The sequence below is a fragment of the Narcine bancroftii genome, chromosome 2, assembly GCF_036971445.1.
Source record: "Narcine bancroftii isolate sNarBan1 chromosome 2, sNarBan1.hap1, whole genome shotgun sequence".
Classification (NCBI taxonomy): Eukaryota; Metazoa; Chordata; class Chondrichthyes; order Torpediniformes; family Narcinidae; genus Narcine; species Narcine bancroftii.
The window spans coordinates 370,250,413-370,277,971 of record NC_091470.1 but is presented as its reverse complement, the minus strand read 5'-3'; the positions used below and the strand labels follow the sequence as shown (position 1 = coordinate 370,277,971).

General features: G+C 48.8%; 1 protein-coding gene and 1 long non-coding RNA gene across 3 annotated transcripts in view; one reads left to right on the top strand and one right to left on the bottom strand.

Moving 5' to 3' along the window:
- Nucleotides 1-27,559, bottom strand: part of LOC138755856 (zinc finger protein 521-like) — a 421,662-nt gene that overhangs the window by 32,358 nt on the left and 361,745 nt on the right. For both annotated transcript variants that reach the window (XM_069922587.1, XM_069922585.1), the window contains one exon: nucleotides 7,760-7,891. In XM_069922587.1, the coding sequence (XP_069778688.1) occupies nucleotides 7,760-7,891 (132 nt within the window). The remainder of the gene's footprint in view (nucleotides 1-7,759; nucleotides 7,892-27,559) is intronic.
- On the top strand, nucleotides 39-26,924 carry LOC138755857 (uncharacterized). Its single transcript, XR_011352590.1, has 3 exons — nucleotides 39-116; nucleotides 3,041-3,147; nucleotides 26,696-26,924. It is a non-coding gene; the product is annotated as an uncharacterized lncRNA (long non-coding RNA).

The window sequence follows — 27,559 nt, the reverse complement described above, 5'->3', positions numbered from 1 at the left end:
TGAGCATTCTGACTGGCTGCCTTTGGGGTCAATGCACAGGACCGAGCCACGGGCTACAGAGGGTTGCAAACTCGACCAGAGCTATCTATCCTCAAGGACCCCCACCCCCCAAAGAGGTAGGGAGGGTGGGATGGGAAGAGGGGGGGGGGGGGGGGGGGAGAAAACTACACTATATATTTGAAAAGAAAAATGTTTGTATCTTGATCAATGTGAAAAATAAAAAAATTTAAAAAAAGGACCCCCACCCCCCCAGGCCACGCCCTCCACTCCAACAGAAAGGCTCGAGTACCCAGAGGTTCAAAAACAGCTTCCCCTCTGCTGTCAGATTCCTGAACGGACAACGACCCACAGACACGGCCTCACTTCTTCTGCAGCCAGCTTTTTTTTAAAAAATAGGGTATTTCACCTGCAATGCACAATAACTATTGCCTCAAAACAATACATGTTCACTACAATAAATTCTGATTCGGAGGCAGAATCCGACGTTGATGGGAGAATTCTGAGCTGCATGGACGAACTGAGAGACCGTGGGGTCAGTGTGCACAGGGCACTGAAAACTGTCGCACATGCTGAAAGAATTGTTAAGAAGGGTTGAGGTGCGTTGGCCTTCGTTGACTGTGAAGTAATGGTACAGCCAGATAAATCCTTGATTGTTCTGGGCACCTCATGACATGTGGGTGCTGTGGAGACGGCAAGGACGCTGCCCGGATTGGAAGGATCAGTTGAGTGAACGTGGTATTTTCTCCACGGAGTGATGGAAGGCGAGGGGTGACCTGAAAGACGACGAGAGGCATTGACCGTGCGGACGGCCGGAGGCTTTTCCCCCAGGGTTGAGATGGCCAGCATGAGGGGACAGAGTTTTAAGGTGCTTGGGAGTAAGTACGGGGGGGGGGGGGTGTAAGAGAGGTTTTCGTAGAGAGTGGTGGGCGGGTGGAATGAGCTGCCGGCAACAGAGGTGGAGGCGGGGACCATAGGATCTTTTCAGAGATGATTAGACAGGTTCATGGAACTGAGAAAAATGGAGGGAAATTCTTGGCAGTTGTTGAAGTCAGCATAGCACTGTGGGCCGAAGGTCCTGCACTGTGCTGTGGATGTCTACGTTCTATGATTCAGAGAGGTAGATTTAGGAGAGAGATGAGGAGGAACCACTTCTCCCAGAAAGGAGTGAATCTGTGGCCTTCTCTGCCCTGGGAGCAACTAGAGACTGTATTTAAGACAAAACAAAATCAAATTTTGAATAGTAGGGGAATTAAGGACTTGGGGGGGAATGGAGCCGAGTCTACGGCCAGATCAGCCGTGATCTTATGGAACGGTGGAGCAGACTTGGCAGGCCTGAGTCCTGATCCTGTTTCTCATGCTCTTTTGACCTGATGGAGAGCGGATTACGGTACATTAATTTATTTGTAAGCCATGAGGTGTTGGGAAACCACCATCAGGGGATTTTCAGAGAGAGGGAGCTGGTAGCTCTGAGAGAGCAGGTGGAGATATATTAGAAAGGGAAAGATTTGCAGGGCTGATGGGAGAGCAGGGCTGGATGTGTAAGAGGGGGTGGGAATGCTTTCAATCAGGAAGGAAATGAAGTGTTAGGGGGAGAAGTCAGGAGAAATGGGGTTGAAAAGTATCGTAAATCAGCCACCATGGGAATGGCGGGCCAGACTCGATGGGCCGAATGGTCTAATTCTGCCGACAGCTGACCTTGTCAAAATGGTGGCCAGGCCAGAAGGGCCAAAAATGGTCTCCCCTGGTCTCAATGCCCTTAGGGTCAGATGTGGCCCCTCTCCCGGCACCAGCAGATCCACTAATGAGGAGAACAGAGGCGATGGAGGGCAGGGGATGGAGAACTTTGCATGGCTCCAGCCCCTGGGACAAACCTCTCCTTTGGCCCGGCTTTTGACAGTGAGCTCTCAAACAATGATGGTTTCAACTTTAATGAATGCGAGCAAGGCCTCAGAAAATGTGCAGAGATGTTTACCAGAGAGACACGCCATTAATAATTAAACAGTTATTGCCACAGGCAGTGTTTGGGCTGGGAAAAGGGATTTTATGAAGGATATTTGGTGCACTGTGACCTGCAAAGTTAGTACACACTGAATCATTATGAAAAGACGGATGAAGTTCTTTGGACTACGTCACACAGCAAAAAATAAACGTCATTAATTAAAGGCACATCCTCCTGACAAGCTCCGAAGAGAGTAGGATGCGGACGTCAGTCAGAATCGGGTTGACTGCTATGGACATGTCAAGGAAGTTGTCGTTTGTGGCATCAGTATTGGGCAAAACAAGGTGCAAAATGACTATAAATCATAATTCCGTAAACACAAGATGTGCAGAATATATCCGTGGGCGGCACGGTCAGAGCGACACAGTTACAGCACCAGCCACCCATCTTCGAATCTCGCGCTGTCCAAGAGGAGTTTGTACGTCCTCCCCATGTCTCGTAGATTTTCCCCGGGGGCTCCGGTTTCCTCCCACCATTCAAAATGTACCGGGGGCTGCAGGTCAATTGGGTGTAATTGGCCAGCACAGGCTCGTGGGCCAGGAGGGCCCTGTTAACTGTGCCGTGTGTCTAAATTTTTTAAGTAAAATTAAAGGGTAAAGAAAACAACATGGAAAAAAAGTGCTTAGAAGAATGAGGGGAGATTTGACGGAGGTCTTTAAAATTATGAAGGGACAGACAGAGTAAATGTAGGTCGGCCTTTTCCCCTGAAGGTGGGTGAGATACAAACCAGAGGACATAGGTTAAGGGTGAAAGGGGAAAGGTTTGGGGGGAGTGTGTGGGGGAACTTCTTCACACAGAGAGTGGTGGGGGTGCGGAACGAGCTGCACAGTGAAGTGGTGAATGTGCTCTCAATTTAACATTTAAGAGGAATTTGGACAGATACATGGATGGGAGACGTATGGAGGGACATGGACTGGATGCAGGTCAGTGGGACTGGGCAGAAAAATAGTTTGGCACAGACTAGTCAAAGGGGTCTGTTTGTGTGTAATGTTCTTTGGTTCTAAAAAGTGAGGTAGTCACTGTGGTTCAATGTCCATTCAGGAATCTGATGGCGGAGCAGAAGAAGCCGATTCTGCCCTGTTGGGTGTTCATCTTCAGACCCTCCTTCCTGATGATAGCAGTGAGAAAATTCGATTGAAAATGGACAAGTATGTTAAAATATATAGTTATCTCCAGTGGGGAGAGGTTGGAGGACGTTGCCACCAGTGGGGAGAGGTTGAGGGACGTTATCTCCAGCGGGGAGAGATTGGGGGACCTTATCTCCAGTGATGAGAGGTTGTGGGACATTGTCACCAGTGGGGAGAGGTTGGGGGATGTTATCTCCAGTGGAGAGAGGTTGGGGAACATTGTCTCCAGAGGGAAGAGGTTAGGGGCTGTTGTCTCCAGAGGGGAGAGGTTGGGGTAAGTTAACTCCAGTGGGGAGAGGTTGGGGAACGTTGTCTCCAGAGGGAAGAGGTTAGGGGCTGTTGTCTCCAGAGGGGAGAGGTTGGGATAAGTTAACTCCAGTGGGGAGAGGTTGGGGAATGTTAACCCCAGTAGAGAGAGGTTGGGGGATGTCATCTCCAGTAGGGGAAGGTTGGGTGGTCAGGCAGCATCTGCAGAAGGCAATGGATAGGCAGTACTTTTGGCTGAGACCCTTCATCAGGGCTGGGAAGGAAGTGGGGTGTTCTTTGTGGTGGTGGGGGGTTATGTGTGTGACGGAGGTATGGGTTAGATTGATGTGGAGTCACAAGACATCACAGGCAAAACCTTCTCCGCTACTGAGAACATCTACAGAAAACGTTGCTGTCGGAGGGCAGCAGCGATCATCAAGGATCCACCCCACCCAGTACATTCTCTGTTCTCGCTGCTGCCACCAGGAAAGAGGTGTCGGTGCCACAAGACTTGCACCAGCAGGTTCAGGAACAGCTGCTCCACCTCCACCATCAGACTCCTCAACGACAAACTCAATCAGGGGCTCATTTAAGGACTCTTACTTGTGCACTTTATTGATTTTATTTTTCTTCTCTCTGTAATGTACAGTCAGTTTGTTTACATTTGTTATCTATATACAGTTCTTTGTTTGTTGATGTGTTTACAGTACATACCATTTATTTTGCATCAATTAGAGGAAATTCTACCTCGCCTGTAGGAAAAAGAATCTCAAGGTTGTATGTGACCCCATGTACGATCTATCATGATAAATCTGAAATCTGAGTAGGTTTCCATAGGTCAAGGGCCAAATGGCCTGTACTGTGCTGAATGTTTTATTTAAACCAGAATAAGAGGGTGGGGGAGAACTCCACACTGGCAGGTGAGGAACTGAGTTACAGGGAAAAGTTAAACAGGTTAGGTTGGAGCGTCGAAGAATGAGGGAAGATTTGATTGAGGGATTTAAAATTATGAGGGGGTCAGACAGAATAAATGTAGGTCAGGTTTTTCCACTGAGGGTCAGTGAGATACAAACTAGAGGACATGGGTTAAGGGTGAAAGGGGAAAAGTTTTGGGGAAACATGAGGGGGAACTTCTTCACACAGAGGGTGGTGGGGGTGGGGAATGAGCTGCCAGATGAAGTGGTGAATGCGGGCTCAATTTTAACATTGAAGAAGAATTTGGACATGGGACGTGGATGGGAGAGGAATGGAGGGACATGGGCTGGTGCAGGTCACTTCAGAATAATAATTCAGCACAGACTAGATAGGCAGAATGGTCTGTTTCAGTGCTTTTGTATTCTGTGTTTCTATGAATACACATGGGAGGGGGTGAGGGAGGGGCTGGTTTATGTACCATGAATATTCCGGTAGCTTTGAGAGGGGCGGGTGGAAATGGAAATATTTGGGAAAGGGACTGGCTGTATTGCCCTTATACTGAGCTAGCACAGATTCAATGGGCTGAGTAGTACCCTCCAACGCTGTAATCTGTAATCCCATGTGCTGTGAAGCTTGGCCTGTGTAATTTGTGTAAAGTGGGTACTCCTGAAAAGAGGCAGGGTGTCTGTAACCAGCATCACTGAGCCCAGTGCAGTCTGTAGCTGTTCAAAACGTTTCCCATTTGGAACTGGAGGAGGTGTGAAGGTTGTGGGAATCATCAACGTCCCTGCCAGTTTTTTATTGGCATCCATGACGGATGCTTATCCCAGCATCAATTTATGGCACCATCTCCCCGTCTCAGCTCACGGACGGCTTGTACAGATCAATCAATATCACCTCTCACCGAAACCCCTCCACAGTTTATGGGTGAGTGTGAGTGAGTGTATGAATGAGAGTGTGTGTGTGTTGGTGTGAGTGTGTGTGTGCATGAATGTGCATGTGTGTGTGGGCTATGTATGTGTGTGTGTGTGTGTGGGGTATGTATGTGTATGTGTGGGGTATCTATGTGTGTGTGTATGTGTGTGTGGGGAAATGTGTGTGTGTGGTATGTATGTGTGTGGGGTAGGTGTGCGTGTGTGTGTGTGTGTGTGTGTGTGTGTGGGGTATGTATGTGTGTGTGTTGGTGTGAGTGTGTGTGTGTATAGGTGAGTGTGTGCGGTATGTCGGTGTGTGTGTGTGTGTGTGTGTGGTATGTATGTGTGTGTGTGTGTGGGGTATGTATGTATGTGTGTGTGTGTGGGATATGTCTGTGTGTGTGTGAGTGTGGGGTATGTATGTGTGTGTGTATGGGGTATGTATGTATGTGTGTGTGTGTGTGTGTGTGTGGGATGTATGTGTGTATGTGGGGGTATGTATGTTCGTGTGTGTTGGTGTGAGTGTGTGTGTGTGCATGAATGTGTATGTGTGTGGGGTATGTATGTGTGTGTGTGTGTGTGTGTGTATGTGTATGTGTGTGGGGTAATATGTGTGCATGTGTGTGGGGTATGTATGTGTATGTGTGGGGTATCTATGTGTGTGTGTATGTGTGTGTGGGGAAATGTGTGTGTGTGGTATGTATGTGTGTGGGGTAGGTGTGCGTGTGTGTGTGTGTGTGTGTGTGTGTGTGTGGGGTATGTATGTGTGTGTGTTGGTGTGAGTGTGTGTGTGCATGAATGTGCATGTGTGTGTGGGCTATGTATGTGTGTGTGTGTGTGGGGTATGTATGTGTGTGTGTGTGTATGTGTATGTGTGTGGGGTAATATGTGTGCATGTGTGTGGGGTATGTATGTGTATGTGTGGGGTATCTATGTGTGTGTGTATGTGTGTGTGGGGAAATGTGTGTGTGTGGTATGTATGTGTGTGGGGTAGGTGTGCGTGTGTGTGTGTGTGTGTGTGTGTGTGTGTGGGGTATGTATGTGTGTGTTGGTGTGAGTGTGTGTGTGTATAGGTGAGTGTGTGCGGTATGTCGGTGTGTGTGTGTGTGTGTGTGTGGTATGTATGTGTGTGTGTGTGTGGGGTATGTATGTATGTGTGTGTGTGTGGGATATGTCTGTGTGTGTGTGAGTGTGGGGTATGTATGTGTGTGTGTATGGGGTATGTATGTATGTGTGTGTGTGTGTGTGTGTGTGTGTGGGATGTATGTGTGTATGTGGGGGTATGTATGTTCGTGTGTGTTGGTGTGAGTGTGTGTGTGTGCATGAATGTGTATGTGTGTGTGTGTGTGTGTGTGTGTGTGTGTGTGGGGTATGTATGTGTGTGTGTTGGTGTGAGTGTGTGTGTGTATAGGTGAGTGTGTGCGGTATGTCAGTGTGTGTGTGTGTGTGTGTGTGTGGGGTATGTATGTGTGTGTGTTGGTGTGAGTGTGTGTGTGTATAGGTGAGTGTGTGCGGTATGTCGGTGTGTGTGTGTGTGTTGGTGTGAGTGTGTGTGTGTGCATGAATGTGTATGTGTGTGGGGTATGTATGTGTGTGTGTGTGGGGTATGTATGTGTGTGTGTGTGGGATGTCTGTGTGTGTGGGGTATGTATGTGTGTGTGTGTGTGTGTATGTGTGTGGTATGTATGTGTGTGTGTGTGTGTGTGGTATGTATGTGTGTGTGTGTGTGTGGGGTATGTATGTATGTGTGTGTGTGTGGGGTATGTATGTGTGTGTGTGTGTGTGTCTGCATTCGGGCGTATATGTGGGAGGTGGGGGGGTATGTGGATTGAGGTGTGATATTCCAGCAGTGACCATGCCCAACAGGCCACCTTGTGTGACTACACACCAGCTCCACACCTGATCACCACAGGCTCTGCATCTCGCAATTCGGAGCTCAGAGCAACATCGGACAGAATAAGAATGTGCATTTACATAGCGCCTTTCATAAAGGGGTCTTGTATCAGCGATTATAAAGCAAAAGCTCAAAGCAAATGATAGGTGGTATCAGGGCAGGGCTGGGAATGAGAATAGACCTAGATGTTTGAGGGTACTTTCGTTGCAGGGAGAGGGGGAAGAGGAGCTAGTGGGTAACTCTGCAGCCAGTTTGTGAATGGGAGGAGCAACTAGCTGTCTTAACACATGATCAATCTCATCCCTCAGTGAAGAGCCACAGGATTGAACACCTCCCCATTCTCAGTGGCATTGGTGAGGGGTATACAGGTTGGACAAACGCTGGAGTCCTGCCTCCTGTAACCCCTATAGCCCTGCCCCCTGTAGCCCTAGGACACCTGCCCCCTGTATCCTAACCCCTCCCCTACCCCCATTCCCCCTCCCCCTGATCTCTGTAACCCCTGCTCCCTTCTACCCTTGTAGCCCCTGACCTACTCCAAGGGGCCATTATCTACCTGCCCCTTACTGGGACGACAGAGGTAACGTGAGCACCCAGGTGAGTCCCACACCGTCACAGGGAGGACGGGCACACCCCACCCCTGACGTCATCCCCTTCCTGCCCCTACCTGTGAAGCAGACGGGGCATTTGAAGGTTCCCCCCATGCCCTCGAAGCTGTGCTCGATGAGGTGACATTGCAGTTTGGCCGGCGAGTCGAACGTCTGGCTGCAGAGCTTGCACTCGTGGCTCAGGCCTTCCTCTGCACGGGAGAGAGGGAAGCAAACACGTTAGTATTGTTCTGAGAAATCAGGGCCCAAGCCTTCAGTCCCCGAACACCCATTGCCCAAGGCAGGACAGAGACTCATAGCACGGAACTGGCCCTTCTTGCGGTAAGTGTGCAGACTGGAAGCATCGTGGCCTGGTGTGGGGACATCAATATCCCTGAGTGTAAAGCCTTCCATGAGGTAGTGGACACAGCCCAGGACATCACAGGCAAACTCTCCCCACTATCGAGAACATCCACAGGGAACGGTGCCATCAGAGGGCAGCAGCGGTCATTGAGGATCCACACCACCCAGCACACGCTCCGTTCTCGCTGCTGCCATCAGGAAAGAGGTGTCGGTGCCACAAGACTCGCACCAGCAGGTTCAGGAACAGCTGCTCCCCCTCCACCATCAGATGCCTGAACAATAGGAGATAACTACACCCATTTAGAGATTCATTTGACTGGTTATTCATTGCTATGTATATTTATAATTACATCCACATTTGCATAATTTGTTTATAGTTTACAATTACTGGTATGGAAATGGCAAAGGACAGCAGAAGGAAAAAAATCTCAGGGTTGTACGTTTGTAAATGTGAACTTTGAACTCTGACCAAGTTGACATTCTGGGCTTATCCCATTGGCCTGCAGTTCGTACATACCCTTCTAGGTAGCATCTACGGTTCATAGACATAGATGCAGAGCATTACAGCCCTTCGGCCCTTGAAGTTGTGCCAATCTATACAGACCTACGAAAAAAAACTTCTAAACCCTCCCTACCTCGTAACCCTCTATTTTTCTTCCATTCACGTGCCTGTCTAAGAAACTCTTAAATGCCTCCACCAGCCTCCACCACTGGCCGTGTTCCAAGCACCCACAGTGCTCTGTGTAAAATATTTAACCCTGATGTCTCCCTTCCTATCCATGAATCTGTCCATATATCTTCTGAGTGTCGAAATCATACCCACTTCTATAATCTCCTCTGGCACCTTGATCCAGATACAAATTGAACCTCAGATTTATTGTCACATGGACTAAGATGCAGTGGTTGAAATTATTCTGAGAGCAGACCAGTTTGACACCTCATACATAGAACAAGTCAGACACGGGTCAAAGTGCAGAGTTACAGAAAGAAATCAGTTGTACGGAGGAAAAGTAGCATTATTTTATGTGAGGTTCATTCAAGAGTTTGATAACAGCGTGAAAGAAACTGTCCCAGAATATGGAGGTGCTTGATCTCACACTCGTGAATCGTACTGACGGGAGAGGGGGTGAAGAGAGTGTGGCCAGGGTGGGATTAGTCTTTCAATATGTGGGCTGGTTTTCCAAGGCAACGGGTGTTACAAATGGAGTTGGTGGAGGGAAGAAGTTGCCCATGTCTCCCCTCTCCCCTTAAACCCATGGCCTCTAGTTCTAGAATAATCTACTCTGGAAAAAAGACTGTGTGCATTCACTTTATCTCTGCCCCTTACGATTTTATAAATCTCCATAAGGTCACCCCTCACCCTCCAGGGATTAAAGACCCTCCAGTCCCAGCAACATCCTGGTCAATCTCCTCTGCTCCCCTTTCAATGTATTGATGCCCTTTCTGCAGCTGGGTGACAAGAATTGCACACAATTACTGCCTCACCAATGCGCAAACTGGATTATGAGGTTCCAACTTTTGTACTCCGCACCCCACCCAATGAGGGTGCACATCAAAGTGGGTTCTACCCCATCTTGACCACCTGAGTTGCCATTTTCGGGGAACCATGCACCTGGCCCCCTTGGTCTCTCTGTTCTGCCACACTCTCCAGGGCCCTGCCAGTCACCCTGGTTTGACTTCCCAAAATGCAACACCTCACACTTGTCCAAGTTAAATTCCACTTGCTGCTCTTCGAGCCACCTCCCCAACTGATCTAGATCCTGACACAAGCACCGACAACTTTCCTCATTCTCCAGGGCATTGGGGTCAACTGCAAATTTTCCAATCTTAAAATACAAAAGTCTGCAGACACCGTGGTTGAAGTAACTTGATTGAAAAACAATGATGGAAAAACTCAGCTGGTCAAACAGTGTTGAGTGCATTGCCATCCAACAGCTAGAACATAGAATATTCCAGCACAGTACAGGCCCGACAGCCTGCAATATGACACCAACTTATGTAAACCTGCTCCACAACAATCTAACCCTCACATCCAGAATCTATTTTTCGTACATCCACGTGCCTGTCTAAGTGTCTTTAGAATGTCCCTATTGTACCAGCCTCCACCACCACTCCCTGCAATGCATTCCAGGCACCCACCACACTGTTAAAAAAAACTTACCCCTGGCGTCTCCTTAAACTTTCCTCCACTCACCTTAAACAGATGTCGTCTGGTATTTGCTATTGTCAACCTGGTTAAAAAAACAGGTGCTGGCCATCCACCTCATCTAAGCTCCTCTTAATCTTATTATGCCACCTCTCATCCTTCGTCACTGAAAACAAAAATGCTCCAGTTTTGTCACCGTTGCTTCATAAGACATGTTCTTCAAACCAAGAAAGATCCTGGTAAATTTCTTCTGCATCCTCTCCAAAATCTCAACATCCTTCCTGTAACGAGAGGCGACCAGAACTGAACGCAATAATCCAAGTGTGGTCTCACCAGAGTTTATAAAGCTGTAACATTACCTCATGGGTTCTTGGACGGAATCCTCCGACTAATGAAAGCCAACACACCGTAAGTCTTGTTATCCACCCTATGACCTTGTGTGGCAGCCTTGAGTGAGCTATGGATCCCTCTGTCCCTGCACACCGTTAAGGATCCTGCCATTATCCACGGACTCTGCCTTCAAGTTCGACCTTGCAAAATGCATCACATCACTCTGCACTCCATCTGCCACTTCTTCACCCAACTCCGCATCCTGTGTCTACCCTGCTGTAACCTCCTACAGCCTTCTACACGATCCACAACACCACCAACCTCCGTGTCATCTGTAAACTTACTGACCCATCCTTCCACTTCTTCATCCAGGTCATTTATGAAACTCACCGAGAGCAGGGGTCCCAGAACAGATCCATGCAGAACTCCACTCCACCCCACTCGTCACTCCCCGTTCCATCTCCTACTCTCCGCAGGCACCAATTCTCAATCCAAGCAGATAAGTTTCCGTGGACCCTGTGCCTCTTGACTTTTTCCGTGAGCCAGCCATGGAGGCAACGTGCAGGCCAAGGCAACAGTGGAGTCTGGAACTGAATGATCCCAGCCAAACTGAGCCTCATGGACCAGGTCCCTGGATGACCGAGGACACCATTCAACTGATGATCGACAGACTGGACAATATTTAAGCTGGATCAGGTGTGCATTTAAAAAAAAATCAGTGGAACAGCGCAGTCAGCGGAACCCTACAACAGTGCCGTCGATCCGGGTTCAAATCCCGCGCTGACCCTGAAGAGTTTGCACGTTCTCCCCGTGGGTTTCTTCCCGTTTCCTCCCACCCACATTCCAAAGATGTACGGGGTTAGTAGGTTGATTAGTCACCTGGTTTTATTTAGGGAGTGGGGGGAGCAGAAGGGTCTCTCACCGTTAAATGAATATTCCCATTAAACAACCGTTAACCAGTTCATTCCCAGCTTATGGAAATAGAAACAAAAGCATTAAAAATTAGTTAAAAATATTTGAGGGATCTTTGCTCAGTAAAAACAGAGCTGACAAAACATTTTTCTCTGTCTGGATAGAGTGTTAAACAACAAAGAGCTTGTGGCCATGGTGCCTATCGATTATAAAGTGTCTGATGGATTCACGTGGTGATCCTATTAACATAGTGAATCAAAGCTGCTTCAGATAGGAGCTGGTGCTTCGGGGCTTTTTCCCTCCGTCTGCCTTGATTTCCTTGGAACCACGGCCTCTGCAGAGAACTCTGTCTCCCTGCACCATCCAAGGCACAGAGAGCAGCTGCTTTACTGCCATTTACAATGGAGTCGCCAAATTGGACAGATAACAGATCACTTCACAATTGCTCTGCACAGGCTGGATATCAGAAATTAAATCTATTCAGGTTTCCTTATCAACTTGTGCCAGCTTTCTGAAGGAAAATGTCCCTCCCTCATCTTTGCTTCCTGGCAGCAACCCTCCTGAAACAAGTCTGTGAGCAATTTCCAATGCCCTTGGTGGCCAGGTTTATATTTGACATCAATCAGGACTGTGGCAAGAAAGTAAAAACATGCCACGCTGGAGAATCTCAGCAGGTCAAGCAGTGCCCTTTATCTTCTTGGCTTGGCTTCGCGGACGAAGATTTATGGAAGGGGTATGTCCACGTCAGCTGCAGGCTCGTTTGTGGCTGACAAGTCCGATGCGGGACAGGCAGACACGGTTGCAGCGGTTGCAGGGGAAAATTGGTTGGTTGGGCTAGAGCCCTTCAACAAGGTGTGGGAAATGTCGACAGGCATTGGAACAAAAGACTAGGTGGGGAGGAGGGGTGGTCGCAAAGGCAGGAGGTGATAGGTGGAGAAGGGAGGGAGGGGACAGCGGCGATCAAGGGGAGGAGGGATGGGTGGGTGTAGGGAGAAGTGGAGAGCAAGTTAGCAGAAACTGGAAAAGTTGACATTAATGCCATATGGCTAGAGAGTTGCCCTGATTTATGGGTGGTCTTGGTGGGACAGTACACAAGGCCATGAAAAGACATGGATTCACGGTTTCCTAATTCCAAAACAAGGCAGCTAAACTATTGTTTTAATGGTGCAGAATTTTTTATTTCTCTCCTGGTTTACCTTTGCGCCAAACCTTCCAAAGATAAATTGGCCAACAGGTTGAGTGAAGCCACACGAATATCCCTCCACCTGCAAAGACTCAGGCATTCTCCAGACCGGGCCTCTGACAGGACTAACAGTGTACAGTGTTCACTGTCAGGAAATACACCGAGCATATTTTGTTTTCCTTGACAGCATTAGGGGAAAGGGGAAGTCTGTCAGCTTCAGAAAATATCAAGTCAGCAATGGTCTGTACAGCTCAGAGCGTTTACACCCTTTTCTTTCTCAATTCACACTGCACCAGAGTTCGTAATGAGGGGTTGAGGAGAGAGGGGCACACCGTTTCTTCTATGTGAGTGAATCGAACTCATGTGTGGGTCTAGATATCCCGATAGCATCCCATCGATAATCTCCCCTTCGTATTCCCTCTCTTCTCCTGCCATGGTTCTCTCATTAAATAAAGGACCCCCATCCCCCTGGTCACAACCTCTTCTCACTGCTCCCTTCGGGCAGAGGGTACAGAAGCCTGAAGACCGGCTCCTCCAGGTTCAAGAACAGTATTTTTCTCCAGCAGCTATCAGGCTCTTGAACCTCCCTGTACTCCCCAAAGATCTATGTGTTTGGTGGACCTGTGTGGATGTAGCAAGTCATATTTTCAGTGCATTTGTACATTTTACTCATGTGTATGACAATAAACTCTTCATTCATTTATTTATTCAATCATTCATTCTATCATTCCTTCCTTTATTTATTCATTAATTCATTCATTCTTCATCCATTCATTGCTTCATTCTTTCTTCCATTCATTCATTCCTCTTTTCATTCACACATCCATCCATTCATTCTATTCATTCCTTCACTTATTCTTTCAGCTATGCATTTCATTCCTTTACACATTCATTTATCCTTCCATCCGGACTACATCCCTAATTTGATCCCGCTGCCATTGGTGACCATGACTCGTGCTGGAATTCCTTCCTGAATCCTCACTGCCTTTCTCCTCTCCCAACACATTCTTGCAACATATTTCTGGCCACCCTAACTGGGGTCAGATTGTAGTTACATTCATTGAAACAGACCCTTCAGCCCACAGAGCCTGTTCTAGGCCTCATCCACTCACCTACACTAATCCTGCACCCAGTGGAAGCTCATACAGGTCACGGGGAGATTGTACAAACACCTGGGATTCGAATGCAAGTCGCTGGCACTATAACAGCGTGACACTAAGCGCTAAACGTGCCACCCAAAGTGGTTCATTAAAGAATGTGTTTTATTTAATAAAACTTCTGGGAAATAATTCAAGAGATGATATGTGGCTACAGAAACTGCATAGGCAAATGCTGCTCTTGCATTGAGGCAGAAGACAGAGGGAGTTACCATGATACATACGTCCATTCATTGCAAGAGGAATAGAATATAAGAGCAGGGATGTGATGTTGGGATTTATTAAGGCCCTGGTGAGGCCTCACGTGGAGGAATGTGGGCAGTTTTGGGCTCCTCATTTAAGAAAAGATGTGCTGACTTTGGAAAGTGTTGAGAGGAGGTTCACAAGGATGTTTCTGGGAAAGGGTCATTACATGAGGAGCGTTTGACGGGTCTTGGCCTGTACTCTTTGGAATTTAGGAGAATGAGGGGGAATCTCATTGAAACACTTTGAATGTTGAAAGGCGTGGAGAAAGGTTGTTTCCCACAGTGGAAGAGTCCAGGACAAGAGGGCACATCTTCAGGATTGAAGAGCGTCCACTTAGAACAGAGATGCGGAGGAATTTCTTCAGCTAGAGGGAGGTGAATCTGTGGAATTTGTTGCCACAGATGGTTGTGGAGGCCGGGTCATTGGGGGTATTTAAGACAGAGCTTGATACTGTAGGTTCTTGATTAGCCAGGGCATCAAAGAACCATAGAACATTACAGCACAGAAACAGGCCCCTTTGTCCCTTCTGGTCTGTGTTGAACCATTCATTTTTATTAGTCCCACTGACCTGCACCCAGTCCATGTCCCTCCATTCTGCTTCCATCCACATACCTGTACAAATTTTTCTTAAATGTTCAAATTGAGCCTGTATTCACCAGCTCAACTGGCAGCTCGTTCCACACACCCACCACTGTGTGTGAAGAAGTTCCCCTTTCACCTTTAACCCATTTCCCCTGGTTTGTATCTCACCCACTCTCAGTGGAAAAAGCCGACTTACATTTACTCTGTCTGTCCCCCTCATCATTTTAAATACCTCCATCAAATCTCCCCTCATTCTTCTACACTCCAGGGAATAAAGTCCTAACATGTTCAACTTTTCCCTGTAACTCAGTTTCTGAAGTCCAGGCAACATCCTAGATTATGGGGAGAAGGTCGAGCAGTGGGGGTAATTGGAGAAAATGGATCAAACTCATGAATGAATGGCAGGGCAGACTCAATGGGCTGAATGGCCTATTTTTGCTCCTATGTCTTATGATGTGTGGGACCTGCAAAGAAATGGCAGATGAGATCCAATGTGGAGAAATGTACGGTTGGACATTTTGGAAGAGGAAATAAACAGGCAGATTATTATTTAGCTGGGGAGAAAATTCAAAATTCGAAAGTGCGAAGGGACTTGGGGATCCTCGTGCAGGATAACCCGAAAGGTTACCCACCAGGTTGGATCGGCAGTAAAGAAAGTGGATGCTGTGCTGGGATTCATTTCAAGGGGAATAGTGTATAAGAGAAAAGAGGTGTTGATGAGGCTCTATGGGGCACTGGTGAGACCTCATTTGGAGAACTTTGTGCATTTTGGGCCCCTGATGTTGGAGAGAGCCCAGAGAAGATTTACTAGGATGGTTCCTGGAATGCAGGGCTAACATATAACCATATAACCATTTACAGAGCGGAAACAGGCCACGTCGGCCTTTCAAGTCCGCACCGGTTCACTAGAAAAACTCCACTAGCTCAAACCTCCTGCTATTTGAGGGGGATAAACAGGCCAAATGTAGACAGGCCTTTCCCACTGAGGGTCAGCGAGACACAAACCAGAGAACATGGATCAAGGGTGAAAGTTTAGGGGGAACATGAGAGGGAATGAGGAATGTTTAACGGCTCTTGGATTGTACTCATTGGAGTATAGAAGAATGAGAGGGGATCTCAGAAACATTTCAAATGCTGAAAGGATTGGACAGAGTTGATGTGAATAAGATGTTTCCCTAGGTGGGTGAATCCAGGACAAGAGGGCACGGTCTCAGAATGAGAAGGTACTCATTTAAAACAGAGATGAGGAGAGATTTCTCTACCCAGAGGGTCATGGATTTGTGGAATTTGTTGCCACATACAGTCGTGGAGGCCCGATCATTGGGGGAGTTTAAGGGGGAGATTGACAGGGATCTAACTAGTCAGGGGATCAAGGGCTATGGGGAAAAGGCCAGAACTTGGAACTAGATGCAAGAACAGTTTAGCTCAGGGTGGAGTTGCAGAGAAGACTTGATGGGTTGATCTTGTGAGTGGGAATGCAACGCCACGGTGCCCTGCTTGGAATGAGTTAGTTGAAATTCATGGACTGTGCACATTGTCAATACTTGGCAATTGTTCTGTACAAGGCAAAAGGGATTAGAGCAGAGGGCTGAGGAAGGAATATCAATAAAGGAGATGATTTTCCTCTTACCATCTTAATCTGCTTTGGTAATCGGGTTTGGGAATTCGCAATGATTCCTGCTGCTTGCCGAGAGGTAGATTTATTTCCACCGCGCTGCACCGGGGGATACATCAGCATGAGGAGGGTTCAAGGATGTGCAGAAGGCCATTCAGGCCCTCAAGCTGGGCCCACCATTCAATGAGACCTCATCCCCAGGTGTCTGCTGCTGGTGCGGCCAGCATTGAAGGCTATCCCCTAAATGGGTCGGAGAAGTGGTTATGGTCCAAACCTCTTTTATTTGGACATCGGCCTGATTTTCCATATTCCCAACAAAGGGCCCAGGCCCGAAATTAGAACATGGCCAGAAGACACAGAAGCAGAAATAGGCCATTCAGCCCATCAACTGTGCCCTGCCATTCAATCATGAGCTGATCCATTTTCCCACTAAGCCCCACTGCCCGGCCTTCTCCCCATAACCTTTGTTGTCCTGGCTCATCAAGAACCTGTCAATCTCTGCCTTAAATACACCCAATGACCCGGCCTCCACAACCACCTGTGGCAACAAACCCCATAGATTTACCATCCACTGGCTGAAGACACAGCACAGTACAGGCCCTTCAGTCCATGATGCTGACCCATATATTCCTACCAAATAAAACAAAACCCTCCCTACCCCATAACCCTCTATTTTTCTTCCATCCACATGCCTGTCTAACAGTCTCTTAAATGTCTCTATTGTCCCAGCCTCCACCACAACCCCCGGCAAGGTATTCCAAGCCCCCACAACTCTCTTGAGTAAAAAACTTACCCCTGACGTCTCCCCTAAACTTCCCTCCCCTCACTTTATACAGATCTTTTCTTCTGCCGTGCTGGAAAACAGGGGCTGACTGCCCACCCTGTCTACGCCTCTCAAGACCGTGTAGACCTCTAGTAAGTCTCCTCTCATCCTTCGCTCCAAAGAGCAAAGTCCCAGCTCTGCTAACCTTGCCTCATGAGACAGGTTTTCCAATCCAGACCACATCCTGGTAAATCTCCATATCTTCCACATCCTTCCTATAATGAGTTGACCAGAACTGGACACAATAAGTGTGGTCTCACCAGAGATTTATAGAGTTGCACATGATCTCTTGACTCCTGAACTCAATCCCCCGACTAATGAAGCCCAGCGACCCATAGACCTTCTTAACTATCCCATCAACCTGCACGGCGACCTTGAGGGATGGATGGATTTGATCCCCAATATCCCTCTGTTCTTCCACACTGTGAAGAATCCTGCCATTAACCTTGTACTCAGCCTCCTGGTTTGTCCTTCCAAAGTGCATCACCTCACACTTATCTGGATTGAACTCCATCTGTCAGATTTCTGCCCATCTCTGCATTCTGTCCGTATCCTGTTATAACCTATGACAACTTTCAGTATGACCATAGCACCTCCAACCTTTGTATCATCTGCAAACCTACAGAAACCTACGGATGGTGCGGGAACTGTTGAGTTTCTCCAGCACGTTTGTGTGTTGCACTCGACCCTCTTACAGACCCTTTTGCTGACCAACACCTATCCATCTCCTTACCCTGGTCTGCAGCTTGCTGGCCCTCGGTGGTTCACGTGCACATCCAGATACTCCTTCAATGCCCCCAGCAACCTGCGTGCTCTGGATTCCAAACATCGTCTGGGGTAAAATCTTCTTCCTTGGAACCCCCAACCAGCCCACTTCTTCTAAACCTAATCCCTCCATAAGAGCAGTGGAGGAAAGTTTAGGGGAGATGTCAGAGGTATGTTTAGTTGCTGAGGTGGAAATAAACCAGAGATCGCCAATCCCAGGAATGTGAGGTGAAGTCTGTACAATGATGCGCGCAGGCCTGGCGAATGGGGATTCCACAGGTTCAGGACTGGGTAGAGGGCAGTTGTGGCCACCTGGAATGCCTTGCCAGGGGTGGAGGTGGAGGCTAAAACAATAGGGACATTGAAGAGACTCTTAGACAGACACGTGGATGAAAGAAAAATAGAGGGTTACGGGGTAGAGAGGGTTTAGGCTTTATTTGTAGGCTGGCACAACATCATGGGCTGAAGGGCCTGTACTGTGCTGTAGTGTTCAATGTTCTAAGAGTTAATACGAAACTTCCCCTAAGAACAAGAATCACAGGCAACACTGGCTCTCTGACCAAGGGCTAGAACCATTCTCTGTCCTTGAGGTAAACGGAAATCCAAGCAGTTACTTCCTCTCTTGGGCAGGTTGTGACAGTTTGTCCATCAGCGATGTGTGGGTTGCCAAGGACATATTGACATATTTTATGCACACAGGTTTCAACTCCTGCAACTTCCCTACTCCTCCGGTCCCCAACAGCCCTCCATGTCTCTGCGACCCTCTCCAGTCCCCTACACACCTCCCTATCCATGTTACCTCTCCAGTCCCCTACATCCCTCCCTGTCTCTGTAAACACCCCCTCCAGTCCCCCACCCCCTCCCTGTCTCTGTAACCCCCCTCCAGTCCCCTATATTCCTCCCTGTCCATGTTACCCCCCAAGTCCCCTACATCCCTCCCTGTCCATGTAACCTCTCCAGTCCTCGGCACCTCTCCGTGTCTCTGGAATCCCATTCCAGTCCCCCACAATCCTCCCTGTCCCTGTAACCTCTCCAGTCCCCTACATCCCTTCCTGTCTCTGTAAACCAACCCCTCTCCAATCCCCTACACCCCTCCATGTCTCTGTAACCTCTTGTTATTCCCAATACCTGTCAATAAGATTACAGTTGAACTTCAACCTCAGAGCCTTTCTCTTGCCCCACATCCCTTGATTCCCTCAAAATAAAGAGAGTTTGAGCTCATTTCAATCAAGATCTGCCACTTCCGATCAACGGACAGTGACCGTGCCTGCGCATTCCTCTCGAAATTTCCAAAGAAACACCACTCCAGGTGAAGGAAACTTTGCTTCCCTCTGTGGTCAATGGCCGACCCCTTCTGCTGAGACTGCATCTCCCAGCTGCTGACTCTCCAGGCAGCAGGAAGCAGCATCTCTGCTGTGAGAACGTCAGTGACGTCACCTCTCATTCTTATAAACTCTGGAGAGTACTGGCTCAGCCAGCTTTATCTGCTGGCACATTCCCCAGCGCACCACAGGAAGCAGTCTGGTCGACCTCCCCTGAATCTGTTGTAGGTAGGAGACCAGATGTGCCACCAGTGTTCCAGGTCCAGTTCCCCCCAGGACCTCAATTCCTGTCCCCAACTCCTCTTGCAGTTGGTGTGGTGGTTGGCGTAAAGCCGTTACAGTGCCAGCGACTGGTTCGAATCCGACGCTGTCGGAAAGGAATTTGTACTTTGTCCCTGGTGTCTGTGTGGGGTTTCCCCGCAGGCTTCGGTTTCCTCCCACCGTTCGAAACATACTGGGGGGTTGTAGCTTAATTGGGTGCAATTGGGTGGCATGGGCTCTTGGCCAGAAATGGCCTGTTAAATAAAATAAAAAAATTAAAAGACAGCTGTTTGCTAACTGTGGCTTTCAGCATTCTGTGTTCCCAGACACAAGTCTGAACACTAGTGTCTTGGAATCACGAAGATTGAGTGCAGGAAGAGGCCATTCGACCCTTCAAGCCTGCGCCACCATTCGATACCAGCACGACTGATCATGCAACCTTGCAGGTTCGGCAAACAGGGGGATGCTGGAGTGACGTAACGGGTCAGGCAGCATCTGTGGAGAGAAACGGTGAGTCGACGTTTCACATCGGGATCCTTTAAGAAACATGTACTGACCATCTCTCTCCACAGGTGCTGCCTGACCCATTGATTCCACCACCCTATCCTCCCCCCCCCCCCCCCACCCCACCCAGCTTCTCATTGTTTGCTCAAGATTCCAGCATCAACACTCTCCGTTTATCAGGTTAAGTTCAGGTTTATTGTTACATGCACTGAGGTAAAGTGAGAAAGTTAATTCTGCGAGCAATCCAGCAAGTCAACCCGTACATAGTCAAGCAAGAAAAACCAAGCCCAGGGTGCAGAGTTGCCGAGAGGGAACATAGAACATTACCAGCACAATAGAGTAAAGCCACAGGGCTGGAGAAACTCTGCAGGCCAAGCAGGGTACTTTCTATAGGAAAGGTACAAATACAGAACCATCGTTTCGGGCTTGAGCCCTTCAGCAAGGTGTGGAAAAATGTAGGCAAGCGTCCGAACAAAAGACTAAGGGGGAGAGGTGTGGTTGCAGAGGCAGGAGGTGATAGGAGGAAAAGGGACAGCAGTGATCAGGGGGAGGAGGGATGGCTGGGTGCAAAGGGGGGGAGGGTGGAGAGCTGAAGGTGGAAGGGGGGAAAAGGAAGGCAGAAACGAAACCCTCCCTACCTCGTAACCCTCTATTTTGCTTCCATCCATGGGCCTGTCAGTCTCTTAAATGCCCCTATTGTTCCAGCCTCCATCCACCACCTCCCACCCCTGGCAATGCATTCCAGGCATCCACAACTCACTCTGTGTGTAAATAAATGTACCCCTGATTTCGTCGCTAGACATTCCTCCCTTCACTTTGTGCAGATTACATTTTTATTTTAAATTTAGACATACCGCACGGTAACAGGCCATTTTGGCCCACGAGCCTGTTCCGCACAACTTACAGCTCATTAACCTACACCCCCAGTACGTTTCGAACGGTGAGAGAAAACCGGATTCTCCAGGGAAAACCCACACAGACATGGGGAGAACATACAAACTCCTCACAGACAGAATGCGGTTCAAATCCCATCCCGATCACTGTAAAAGCGTTACGTTAACCGCTACGCCCACCGTGCCACCCTCTGTCCTCTGGTATTTGCTACTGTCGACCCAGAAAAATGATGCTGGCTGTCCACCCTGTCCATGCCTCTCATAACCTTGGAGACCAATAGTTTTCAAACGTTTTCTTTCCACTCACATACCACCTTAACTAATCCTTCACAGAGTCCTATGGCTGTTGACCTCTATTAACTCTTAACCTTGCCTCAAAAGACTTATTGTCCAATCCAGGCAACATCCTGGTAAATCTCCTCTGCCCCCTCTCCAAAGCCTGTAATGCGGTGACCAAAACTGAACACAATATTCTTAATGTGGACTCACCAGATATTTATAGATCAGCTGGGATGCAGTCAAGGGGACAGCAGTTTACTTTGGGGCTCATTCAGAAGTTTGATAACAGCAGGAAAGAAACTCTTTGATTCTGGGGGTGCATGATCTCACAGGCATGAGTCTTCTTCATGATGGGAGAGTGGGAGTGAAGAGAGGGTGGCCGGGGTGGGATGGGTCTTTTAGTGTGTTGGATGCTACCCCAAGCAAAATGATGTGTAAGTGGAGTCGATGGGTGGGGGGGTTGGGGTTGGGGTGGGGGAGGAGGGTCTATGGTTATAACCCCTCCTGGTCCTTGCAGCTCTCCTTATGTCTGTATTTCTCTTCAGCTTCAACATTTCTACATCTGTAACATCCTCCAGTCACCACACCTCTCCCTATTTGTAAAACCCGCCTTCTGGACCCTACACCCCTTCCTATCTCTGGAATGCCCTTCGGTCTCCTATACCTCACCCAGTCTCGGTAACCCCCTCCAGTCCCTACACCCCCCCTTGTCTCTGTAACCCCCTCCGATCCCTGCACCCTTCCCAATCACTGTAACCCTCTCCAGTCCTTACCCCCTTCCCTATCTCTGCCACCCTCTCTGGTCCCTACACCTCTCCCTATCTCTGTATCCCCCCTCCTGAATCCTATACCCCGCCCTATCTTTGTAACCCCCTCTAGCCCTTACACCCCTCCCTGGCTCTGTAGCCCTTCTGCCCCCTACACCACTCCCTTTCTCTGGAATGCCCTCCAGTCCCTACACCTGACCCAATCTCTGTTACCCCCCTCTGGTCCCGACACCCCTCCTTTTCTCTGTAACGCCCTCCATCTCCCTGTACTTGCTCCCCTTCCAATGAGAACTCCTTCAGGTTTCAACTGGACACCCTTCGTAGAGATTCTGGCCTTTCTGATCTTTGCCACCCCATACCTATATCTCCAATCTCCAGGAGACTGGTGAGACGTGATCTAGCCCCCCAACATCACACCATCATACCACCCTCATGACTCCGATGTTCTCAACACTGATCCCTCAGCCCAAGACAGTGAGAAACCGCAGAGAGTTCAGGCTGTAGGACACATCAGCCTCTCCTGGATAGGAAAGGGCTGAGCACACGCAAACTGGTCAGCATGGATGTTGGGCCAAAGGGCCTGTTCCTTTTCAAAGATTAAAATAAATAATTTAGAGATGCAGCTTGGTATATTTTGGCACAGACTAGATGGGCCAAAGGACCTGTTTCAGTGCTGTTGTATTCTGATCTGAATCAGAACCAGGATCAGGATCAGGATTTATTGTCATGAACGTGTCACAAAATCTGTTGTTTTGCGGCAGCGTCACAAAGCAAACATTCATATAAATCGCCTTACAACAATAAATAAAAATAGTGCAGGAAAAGTCAAAGTGAGGCAGTGACTGGGGTTCATTGATCGTTCCGGAATCTGATGGCGGAGGGGAAGAAGCCGTCCTTGTGCCGCTGGGTGCTTGTCTTCAGGCTCCTGTACCTTTTCCACGATGGTAGAAGAGTGAAGAGGGCCTGGCCTGGATGGTGGGGGTCCTTGAGGATAGAGGCTGCTTTCCTAAGACACCGCCTGGTCACCCCAGGTGGAAGTCTTCTCTGAACAAGCATTGTGAGCCGAAGGGCCTTGTCCTGCACTGTACTGTTCTACGTTCTCACATTCACCCCATCGTGCAGCGGAGCCTCTCGTTCAGCGTCGCTGACAACCTCCCCTGTTATAATCAACTCAGTGTCAGGTTTTTGTATTCAACTGTCACTTCCCTGAACTTCCAACTCTCCATCAAAAGAAGCAGCCAGTGGCCTCGTACTCTGGAGACGCAATCAGCAATCAGGATAAATATCCTTTTATCTCATGCATGAAGACAGCTCAACATTTTACCAATAAAGAAAGCAAAATAATGCCAACGTGTTCCTGAATCATCACCGGCTCCGAATGGACGACTGCCTGCTAATTGTCAATTTAAAAGAAACATATCCACTTTGTATCATTGCAAATATCACAACATTAGAACGAGGAGCAGGAGTCGGCCACCCAGCCCATCGAGCCTGCTCCGCCATTCAACGTGATCATGGATGATCGGCTCATCTCCACCAACCTGCCTTTCCCCATATCCCTTAATTCCTCGACTGTGTACAAATCTATCCCACCTTGTCTTAAATATAGTTACTGAGGTCGCCTCCACTGCTTCAATGGGCAGTGAATTCCCCACCCTCTGGGAAAAGCAGTCCTTCTTCCTTTTCTTTGGCTTGGCTTCGCGGACGAAGATTTATGGAGGGGGTAAAAAGTCCACGTCAGCTGCAGGCTCGTTTGTGGCTGACCAGTCCGATGCGGGACAGGCAGACACGATTGCAGCGGTTGCAAGGGAAAATTGGTTGGTTGGGGTTGGGTGTTGGGTTTTTCCTCCTTTGCCTTTTGTCAGTGAGGTGGGCTCTGCGGTCTTCTTCTTATCTCCACCCCAAATCTACAACTTGAATCCAGAAATCATGCCGCCTAGACCCTGAGGGAGAGTGAGCATGCCAAGTTAGGACCACTCCTGTCATATTTTCTGCCTTTTTGCCACAACCTTCTGTGACTGCGGCTTGAGTGCCCACCTCCCTCCATGTCCCATCACCGTGAACCAGATGGGTCTGGCAAGAGGCTGTCTTGTTCTTATCCCAACCCTTGGGGTCGAAGATGACCAACTTCCGTTGACTCTCGTGAGGCCACTTTGGGAAAGGTGGATGTGCCTCAGGTGGAGCGGGAGAGGGTGAGTGTGTGTGAGTCGTTTGGGAGGCACCCCATCTGTCATTTCTGTGGGGCCCTGGGGTGTTTCTGATCATGGAGGCGGTTTGGAATGTTCCTTCTGTACTTGGTGGTGAGGCGGCATGGACCAGACATTCCCAGGAATAGCTGTCCAAGGAAGAAAGCTGCCAGCACAGCCTTCAAACCTTTCCACTGTTGCCCATTGAGTTGCTTCTCCACGTGGCAGAGGGTTGTAAATGTAGCTCAGAGCTTCACACACACCCTCCCCTCTATCGACTCCATCACACACCCTCCCTTCCATTGACTCCATCACACCCCCTCCCTTCCATTGACTCCATCACACCCTCCCCTCTATCGACTCCATCTCACACCCCTCCCCTCCATTGACTCCATTACACACCCCTCCCTCCATCACATCCCTCCCCTCCATCGACTCCATCACGCAAACCCCACTCCGCTCCATCAACTCCATCACGCTCACACCCCTCCCCTTCATCGACTCCATCACGCTCACCCCTCCCCTCCATCGACTCCATCCCGCTTATCCCCTCCCCTCCATCGACTCCATCACACACCCCCTCCCCTCCATCAACTCCATCATACACCCCCCTCCTCTATTAAGTCCATCATACACCCTCTTCCCTCCACTGACTCCATCTATAACTCCCGCTGCCTTGGAAAAGCAGCCAACACATTAAAAGCCGTATCGCACCCCGGCCACACACTTTTCACCCACCTCCAATCAGGAAGAAGGTTCACGCGAGTGAGATCACGCACCTCCAGATTCAAGGACAGTTTTTTTCCTGCTGTTATCAGACTCCTGAATGAACCCCACACCCGTAGGGACCTGCCCATTGTGGATTCACCAAGGTCCTAATTCTTGACCCATTTAGGGACACGAGCGCTGGTTCTCAAATTCAGAGAATTTTGGAGCTGTAGTTAGTTTGGATGTCACAAGATCAAGAGAAATAGGTGCAGGAGTCGGCCATCCGACCCGTCAAACCATGCTCCACCATTCAATGAGATCACGGCTCATCTCCATTGACCTGCCTTTTTTCCAATCTCATCTTAAATATATTTACTGAGGTCACCTCCACTGCTTCCACGGGCAGCAATCTCCACAGATATCCTCCCCCTCTGGGGAAGGCAGTTCCTCCTCATCTCCGTCCTAAATCTACTCTCCTGTTAGAAAGCTACAGGAGAACAGCGATTCCTGTTGCCTCGTAGACCCTGAGTTTTGTGCCAGTTGGGTCATAGAACATAAGACATAGGAGCAGAAGTAGGCTATTCAGCCCATCGAGCCTACCCCACCATTTAATCATGAACTGATCCGTCTTCCCACTCAGAGGACACTTGGAAAGTGATATGGATAGGAAGGACTTAGAAGATATCGATCAGATGCAAGCAAATGGGACCAGCCTACCCTGTCACTGGGTCAGCAAGGATGAGTTGGGCTGAAGGACCTGTTCAGCGCTGTGCAGCTTTATTACTCCACAGCGCTCCCTTGGAGAGGGGGGAGGGATGGGTGGGTCTCACTCCCACAGGGAGGGGGATGGATGGATGTGGTTCTCACTCCCATGGGGTGGGGGAAGAGGGGCTCAGTCCCACGGAGGGGTGGGTGGGAGAATATGGGTCTCACTTCCACAGTGGGAGGGGGAGGGAGAAATGTGGGTCTCACTCCCACAGGGTGGGGGGGGGGGGGTGATGTGGGTCTCACTCCCATGGGGGGGGAATGTGGGGCTCACTCCCACGGAGGGGGGGGGTTGAAGTGAACAGCAGTGGTGGGTTGAAGGGGGAGAGCTGGATAAACCCATGAGGAGGAATTAACAACACCTTCACAGAGCAGAGGATCCAGATGGCCCACTGCACGTTAAATAATCTCCAGGATTTAAGATAATTTCCTTTGCTGAGCTGAGCCTTGAAGACTGCTGAGGCAAGTTTAATGGGAGCTGTTAAACAGGAATTGGATATGTAGGGAAAAGCAGGTGTGGGGAAAGAGCAGTTCTTGAGATTAACAGGAGAATGCTTTCAAACTGACCCTGGAGGCCCAATACCCTTTTCCTATGTGATCTGACTCGATCTCACTTGATATTAAAAAGTTATATTAAAAGGGCCAGCAGCGATAATTCAGTCTCAAAGGGTTAACATAATAGTTCTTTAATTTAGCAGAATTAATGCTGCTGTGTGTAGCAAAGTGAAAAGCAATTGCTGCCCTTCTATTTCAGTTTTTTTGCCCAAAAGCAGAACTGATAGTTGCAGAATGGGGAACAAGTTGTCTTATTCCCAGGCAGAGACTGTGTTAAGCACTGCTTTGAAAGCACTAAGCATTCCCTGGGCGCCATGCAGTTGTAATGTTCCAGAACATGAAGGCTGCGGGGCCTCTCCGCAGGCTCATGTTGCAATGTGTGTGAGACGCTGCCTTGAGAGGATGCCACCCCCCCCCCCCCCACCCCATAGCCCTGGTCATAACCTCTTCTCACTGGTCCCCTTGGGCAGAAGGGGCAGAATCCTGAACCCAAGAACCCTCACCCCCACTTCAACAGGGATCAGGCTCTTGAACCTCCCCCTTGTTAAACTGATCTGACATCCCAAAAGGACAGTCCATACTCTTGCAAAGTCTCTTTTTTTTAATACCAAGGTAACGGAATATTTATTATCAATTTTCTGCATTTTTCTTTAGACATACAGCATTTCAGCTCACGAGCCCGTGTCACCCAATTTATATCCAATGAACCTACAACTCCCCCGGTACGTTTCGAACGGGGGGAGGAAACCTGAGCCCTCGGAGAAAACTCACGCAGACACAGAGGAGAACGTACAAACCCCTCACAGACAGTGCGGGATTCGAACCCCAGTGCACTCCTGATCACTGGCGCTGTAAAGGCGTTGCGCTAACCTCTACTCCAGTGCGTCGCCAATTTTAATTCATTAAATACATTACTGTAGTTATTAAGTGGCTCTTGCAGTTGCTTTATTTTACAAAGTTCCTGTCCAGCTGCAGTGAGCAGGAATGTCAGTGCATTTGTACATTGTACAATGTGTATGACAATAAACTCATCAAGAAGAATGAAAGAAGATTTGAGAGAGTTTTATAAAATTATGAGGGGAATAGACAGAGTAAATGTGAATCGGCTCTTTCCACTTAGAATGGGAGAGATAAATACGAGAGGATATGGCTTTAGGGTGAGAGGGGAAAGGTTTAGGGGGAACATAAGGGGGGACGAGCTGCCAGCTGACATGGTAAATGCGGGCCCACTCTTAAGTTTTAAGAATAAATTGAATAGATGGGAGAGATCTGGAGGGTTATGGACTGGGTGCAGGTCAATGGGACTGGCAGAATGATGTTTCAGAGTCTAGAAGGGCCAAATAGCCTGTTTTCTGTGCTGCAGTGTCTAATGGTAAGTTTTTTTTAACAGAATGGTGGGTGCTTTGAATGCTTTGCAGGGGGTGGGAGGTGAATAATAATGTATAATGAGGCGTGCAGGCCTGGCTAATGGGGAGTCCATAGGTTCAGGACTGGGTAGAGGGCAGTTGTGGGAGCCTG